The sequence below is a fragment of the Hakea prostrata genome, chromosome 5, assembly GCF_041222555.1.
Source record: "Hakea prostrata isolate BN-2017 chromosome 5, UWA_Hpros_2, whole genome shotgun sequence".
NCBI lineage: Eukaryota > Viridiplantae > Streptophyta > Magnoliopsida > Proteales > Proteaceae > Hakea > Hakea prostrata.
In genome coordinates this window covers 2,489,605-2,496,956 of record NC_142604.1, presented here as the reverse complement: position 1 = coordinate 2,496,956, position 7,352 = coordinate 2,489,605, and the positions used below count along the sequence as shown (strand labels likewise).

At 37.7% G+C, this 7,352-nt stretch overlaps 1 protein-coding gene across 1 annotated transcript; it reads left to right on the top strand.

The window, feature by feature from the left end:
- The first annotated feature begins 1,264 nt into the window (after positions 1 to 1,264).
- CLPP4 (CLP protease P4) lies at positions 1,265 to 7,343 on the top strand. The gene is made up of 2 exons (XM_089154949.1): positions 1,265 to 1,795; positions 6,478 to 7,343. The coding sequence occupies exons 1-2, from the start codon at positions 1,353 to 1,355 to the stop codon at positions 6,959 to 6,961; spliced, it is 927 nt and encodes a 308-aa protein (XP_089011075.1). The 5' UTR covers positions 1,265 to 1,352; the 3' UTR covers positions 6,962 to 7,343.
- The last annotated feature ends 9 nt before the right edge of the window (positions 7,344 to 7,352 follow it).

Sequence of the window (7,352 nt, the reverse complement as noted above, 5' to 3'; positions counted from 1 at the left end):
GAAAACTGCGGCCTGATCTTGTGATTTCATTGTTGTTTCTTTTACTGGGTTTCTTTTGTGTTGGTCTTGACTTCCAAGTTGAATTTATCCACCCCTTCTATCTTTTTGCTTTAGTTTGACTCCACTTCACTGACGGACTAGGATTCCTTTTGGTTGCAAGGGAAATTTTGGGTGATTGCAACAGAAAATTTTTAAACGGTAAAGGGCATAATCGGTTCCAAATGTTTGGGTGCAAATAATGGTTTTCTAGTTCGTTTTTCTTTCTCCTTTTTCTTTAAAAAATTCTTTTCCTGAGAAAATAATTGGCCTAGCTATTACATACAGTCGTCATACACCCAGGGGATAATTCGTTAGAAAAATAAAGCAATAGAATTATGTCTTCTCAACGAACACCCACTTATTACGATTACGGTTTACTTATGCAGGAGGAAAATCTTCCATTGTGCACTACAGTCCACTTTTATGCCAAATAGAAGGTTATGATTAAAGACTATTGAATTTTTTATTTATTATATTTTTTCAGTCACTTAATCATTTTTGAAAGTGACTTGGCCTTCCTTGCTAGGTGATCTAATACATGATTGAATGATTGAATCTCTTAGAAACGAAAGAAAAATGGCATTCTTCAAAGAGCTTAAGTGTCGGATGTCTTTTACATTTCATTAATTAACATCTCCTAATCCAAACAAATCCTACGTTTTTAACAAATAGTCACCTCCCTTTTTTTCATACTATTTATAATTCGTTTGCCCTTTACCACACATTTTTTAACAAATCCCATTTAAAAAATTCACTCAATATTTGAGTTTTCAAAAACATAAGAAAATGAAAAAGAAAGATTTTTTTTATAATTAAAGGTAATTTCTATTCCTATTCCATCTCAACATCTTTTTTCACTAAGTAAATAATTATCATTATCAACACTTAACACTCCTTCAACTAACCGTCTCTTACCCTAGACTATATACATCTTTACAACTACTCACCCTCCTCATTTTCTCCTCTAATTGTTGTTTACGAGAAGCACAGACACCAAAAACTCATTGAATCTCATCCCACATTTTTCCTTATTTTTCCGAATATATCACACTGAATGAAGCTCTCTGTTTTTTCCTATCATTATTATAAATAATAATAATAATAATATATTTATTTAAAAAAAAAAAACAAACACTGTAAATTCGAGAAACGTGATTAAACCAAATTTGATCTCGATCCAAACACGGTAACCAAACCAAATTTCAGCCCGATATAACAAGGTAAGCTTATAACTTATAAGGGCTCCAGAGATAACCAAAAATTGCGTTCGTTACGAATTCGCTCTCTCTTTCTTCTCTAACAGATATTTCGCCATGAACGCCCTCTCAATGTCCACTGTGCTCAATCCACTCTCTGCTTCACTAAAGCTTCGCAACCCTTGCCACAATTCCCTTCCCTTTCCATCTTCATCGTTGCCCAGCTTGAATGGCTTCCAACCAAGAGCCTCCTCGTCTACGCTTCAGTATCCAAAATTAGGGTTTAACCTCGAAACCTCTTCGTATCCTCTCTACCCAATTTCAAGTCCTCCGCAGACGCAGGAAGCCACTTCAAGTCCTCCGCAGACGCAGGAAGCCGCAATGAGAGGTGCACCATCGGATGTGATGGGGTTGCTGCTCAAGGAGAGAATTGTTTTCTTGGGCAACAATATCGATGATTTTGTTGCTGATGCAACTATTAGTCAGTTGTTGCTCTTGGACGCGCAAGATCCTACCAAAGATATTCGTCTTTTCATTAATTCTCCTGGAGGCTCTTTGAGGTAAGAGTTTAGGTTTCTCGCATAATAAACGATTGGCTTATTATTTTGACGTGAACGAAGCTAGACGATAATTTATATGGTAATTGAAGGGGGCTTGGTCTTGTGGTTTTACAATGTCGTTTTGACCATTCAAACAGATGCCCATAGAACATGTCAGTGAAAAAGGATTTTTTTTTTTTAATTAATTTTTTTTATAGAGTTTCCCTGAATTTCTTGACATCTTTAACAAAAGGGGGAGGAAGAAAAAAATTAGTGAACAAACGACGAATTTGCTACATTTTTCTCTGATTCCATTAGCAACTGTAACATTGGTTACTCGACCAGCTTGACTGTTCATCAAGTCTTAGAGTAGATGAGTCAAGACACCGCAGTTAATATCTTTTATTACTGTTCCCTATAATATTTCCGATTGCATATGTCATCTTCTTCTTCTTCTTCTTTTGGTATAATTGGATATGTCATCTTAATTTTAACAATCTCATTAGCTGCATACGGTATCCTAAGTATTATATAATCGGATAATTCCTGGGTATTTTTTCCCTGCTTTTTCTTTCCCCTTCTAAAACTGTACTTTTCAGGCTTTTAAAATGTAAAAGGTATGGTTGATCCTGTATGCGAAGTTGCAAACGCATCATCAAAACACAGTTTTGTTTAGCAAATGGTGCAAGCGTTCCCACCAGATACGGACCATGTCTAGAAGGAACTTCGTTAGTGTTAGCAATCAAAGGAGTCGTAGTATAATATCTGTACCATATCCAGTCATTGCTGGTAGTCAAAAAATTGTATAAAGGAGTTAAGCAACCTAAGAGCAAAACCAAAAAAAATATTTAAATAGGTGAAAGTCGTATCGTTGTAATTGGATTAGATTATTTGAGTAGGGAACTCTATGCTCGGTAATCTTTTTAACAAAATTTCCAGACTTATGAATGCATCTTCTTTAAGTTACATGTGAAATGCTGAATTAAGAACCTTTTGCTTCTGTACGATGCTTGCACATGTGCCATCTGACTCTTACCACTTTGAACTGAGGATAATACAGTTGAAGCTGTTGAGCCCTAGACTAGGACAGCTTACACTCTTCCCTGGTCTTATTCCCCCCCCCCCCCCCCCAAATTTTATTTTTAATAACACTTAAATAATTTGGATATTGCTGGCAACTCTTTTACCTGGGGAAGGGAGAATATGCTAATTTTTAGGGCAGTGTGTGGTTTCTCAATCAACAAATGGGTGTAATTTCAGAAATAGTATTGGATACTTGATGGAAGTAACTGAGGGATTTGGAAGTTTAATTAGATTACTGTTAGTTTGTGAATCTTAATTCAATTTGTGTTAGATGGCACTAAGGGAAAACTACATTATGAGTTTAACTTGCAAAAAACTAAATCAATATGAAACAAGTCCAGAATTGAGCAGCACTTTCTTTTAGTCTTTTCTATTTTATACTTTGCTAGGTCCCTTGAAATAGCATACTCAACACCTACAATAAGGTTTTAAGAAATGACTGCTAGTTTGCATTGCTGGGTAGAGTTAATGGTTGCAGATACTGAGATTGCCATTCACATAGTAGTCTCTTACTCTGTTCAGGCTTTCAGGATTTAGATTAGATTGATTGGGTTATCATCTTTGTCATTGAAATATATATTCTAGGAGTCATCACATCATTTACAACATCAATAACAAGGCTTGTCCCAACTAAATGCGATCGGGTAGATGGACCATTGCCTTCCAATTAGCTCTCTATCTGAGGCTATATTAGATATAAGGTCTATATCCTTTCTCACCACTTCTCCTAAGATCATCTTACGTCTGGCCCTAGTTCTTCTAATTCCTTCACTATGGATTAAATCCCTTCTCCACACGGGGGCATTTAAAGGCCTCCGTTGAATGTGGCCTTGCCACTTCAGTCAACTTTCTTGTAGCTCATCATTTATCCGAGCTACTTCTAGACCAGCTCTAATATGATCATCCCTTACCTTATCCTCATTTTGCCATTTATCCATTGTAGCATTCTCATTTATGCTACATAGAGTGCATTGCATCATATGTCGTGTAGAAATACTGATAATAGAATTTTAGATTATATGCCCTACCAAATAGGGGGTTGTAGACAATGGTATCATTCTTATGTGCTTGCTAGCATATTTTCTAACTATCTTTTTTCTTTTCATTTTTTTTTTTTTTGGGGTTTAGCTATTGAATTTCATCAGTTCTATAATTGAGATGATTAGTAACAACACTGGGAATGTGACCTATTGAATTACTGTTATTTGGACAGTTGCAGTTCCATTTGGCTACAGTAGCACACTCTGCATATGTCATTATCATAAATTTTATTGATGGTAGCAGGAAAACTGAAATAGGAGCTTTTCTTCTTCATTTTTTCTTTTTTTCTTTTTTTTTGTAAATAACCAGTGGCCCAGTTAAGTGGGGTTGAAGCTCTAGGCACCTCTCTTAAGGGCCAAATGTTATTGGTGGCCCACTTCAAAATTACTAGTTACCCACACTTGATAGATTGGCCTTGATTTTGTTAAGTAATTCAAACTTTGAAAGTCAAAGGACCATAATGCTCTTATGCAAAGTGGTATGATCCAAATTACCCCCTCAGTTGTCACGGACACTCTCCCTTAGGTGGGTGAAAGGATTCGCTCTTCACCCATCTCATTCCTTCACCTTGCTTGCCGGAGATCACCCACCACCACTGGAAACCACCACACCACCTCCACCTTCACCTTTCCCCTGCCGGAATTTCATTTCCAGTGCCACTCACTGTCTCACTGTCAAATTCTTATTCTGAGTTTGAACCCACCACACTCCCAGCCACCACCAGCCACCCGGAGAGAGGCTTCTGAAATACAAATCCCAACCTCAAATCACATGCAAGCCCCATAATAGTTAAATCAACTCCCCGTTCGGCAAGCAGATCTTCTCAGATTCACCATCACAGAAATTGCCCATAGGGATCCCCTACCCACCTTCAAGAGAATATTCTTCTATGAGGTTCAGAAAAATTCCAAATTTCAGAGATTTGAGATTGAATTAATTAATGGGATTTAGGGATTAATATGCTTTTGTACAACAAAACCCATCAGTGGAGATCATGAGATACATTTCTCGCTCAATCGAGAAACCAGGTTTACTTGATTGCAGGTGAGGAAATTCTATCAATCAAGGAAGTGTCAAAGAACGGTGGCAGTGGTAGAACTCTGGCACATAGAGAAACCATAAAGAAAGCAAAAGAATCAGCGATTGAGAAGTGAGAAAATTTTATAGTAATATAGCAAGAGGCCAGAGGTCATCTACTATTGTTTCTTCAAAGAGTCCTGTTCCTGGTTTTAGATTACCTGCATTTTCTTGGAGTTTTTCTAGGGTTATTTGGGTGTCTGTGTTTACCCAAGATCTGCCACTCAAGATTTGGTGTTGCAGAAAAACATAAAAAAGAATAGCAGAAAGCGACCTTTTTCTGTACAGTCTAATGAGATCAAAAACCCCAAATTTCATTCTTCTCTGTGTTTAGTATCCAAATCCAGTGTTTGGTGTCTATAAAATTGGAGCAATTAAACCAATAACTCCCTAGAAGGTTCAGGTTTCAATCAAAACTTCCTTCTTCTCTCCTTGTGTTCAGTTATTTTTGCAGTAACTAAACATCACAGGTGAGGTAATCAAGCCACAGATAAACTTCTCTCTCTGTGCGTTTCTGGGTTTCTTGTTGTGTTGAAGCTATATATCTATCATCTCTGAGGAGACCTTGAACTGGGTTCCTGTGATTTTAAGGATTAATTAGTCCAGACTCTTGGGTTTTAAGAATGAAGCGAGTTTGTCTTCTCAAGCCCTTCCAATTATTGCCAGAGAAGATGCGCCCCTTCTGGGCAAGGCTGCTCACCTATGTTAACTCCGAACAAATGATATTCACATGCTACTCTTCCTATACAAAGTACAATCTCTAGCCAAATCAAAAAAATCAAAAACAGAAAGAAAAGGGGGAAAGAAACAAAAGATGGGTGATTTCCTGCAGGGGGAGATGGTGGGCAGCTGGGGGAGGGTGTGTGGTGGTTTCTGGCAGTGGTGGGTGATTTCCAGCCAGCAAAGTGAAGAAAGGAGATGGCCAAATGGGTGAAGGGAAGTGTGACAATTAGGGGATAATTTGATCATAACACTACAATCAAGGGCATTTTTATCATTTCATTTGCAAAGTTTGAACTGCTTGACAAAATCAAGGCCAATCTGTTGAGTGATTTTGACGTGGGCCACCAGTAATATTTGGCCCTTACGGGAGGTGTGTAGAGTTTCAACCCCGCTTAAGTGGGCCACCGTTAAAAAAACTCATCTTCTTCTTCTCTTTTTGGGTGTTTTGTGTGGTTTTTTTTTTTTTTGGGTGGTGGGGGGGGGGAGGTGTGTGGGGGCTGGATAATCTAAATATGAACAGATGATTTAGCAGACTTTTCCAATTTAGTGATGCTACCATTTCAATGGGGGTTTCCAGATTATAGACTTTTTTACAAGCGTGGGTTTCTTTGTTTTGTCTGTTATTTATGTTGCATGGCATTCAAACTAACGAGTCTAAGTTGTTTTATTGTACCCTCTTACTTTCTTTCTTGGTGTCAGATCTAGGTTTTTTTATTTTTATTATTATTATTATTATTTGGTTCCCCCCTATCTTACTTTTCTGTTTTTCCTTTGTTTAGTGCGACAATGGCAATTTATGATGTGCTGCAACTTGTGAGGGCGGATGTTTCCACCATGGCCCTTGGGATCACTGCATCAACTGCTTCAATCATCCTCGGTGGTGGCACCAAAGGTAAACGTTTTGCCATGGCTAATGCACGGATAATGCTTCATCAGCCTCTTGGAGGTGCTAGTGGGCAAGCAATAGATGTGGAGATCCAGGCCCGAGAGATTATGCATAATAAAAACAATGTCACTCGAATCATATCTAGTTTCACCGGAAGGACATTTGAGCAAGTGCAGAAGGATATTGACAGGGATCGTTACATGTCCCCAATTGAAGCTGTTGAATATGGAATCATAGACGGAGTTATTGATAGAGATGCTATTATTCCGCTTGAGCCAGTACCGGAGAGGGTTAAATCAAGACTGAATTACGAGGAAATAAGCAAAGATCCAAGGAAATTCCTGACACCCGATATTCCTGATGATGAAATATACTAGCTTTGGCAATTCTGGGTGCAAATATATCATTTTGAATTGTTCTTCATTTATTTTTTTTTTAACCTTTGCATGTGGTCATATTCGAAAATATGACTGTATTTTAATTTATGTGGAACTTACTGGGTTCAAAGTGTTATCCAGTAGTATTTAAGTGGGTTTTGATTAGTTTTTTTCGATGAGCTTGTACCAAAGGTCTCTCAAGTGTTACCCAGTTTTATTTAAATGGCTTTGTTCCTTGTTTTGACTAGTTTTCTTGAAGTGGCATGTCCATGACCATAAGGCAGTCAGTCTATATGATAGAGCATTTTTAACCCGTGTAAATGGCCAAATTTCAGTAAAAGTTTCCTCTTTCGGATCGACCTAGTCAGATTTGTATCTGCTTCATGGCAAA

What these genes read in the sequence shown, in the direction of transcription:
- CLPP4 (XM_089154949.1), top strand. Translation starts at nt 1,353, where the DNA reads ATGAACGCCCTCTCAATGTCCACTGTGCTCAATCCACTCTCTGCTTCA. An exon ending in TCTCCTGGAGGCTCTTTGAG is followed by an intron (nt 1,796 to 6,477) that starts GTAAGAGTTTAG and finishes TCCTTTGTTTAG; the next exon opens with TGCGACAATGGCAATTTATG.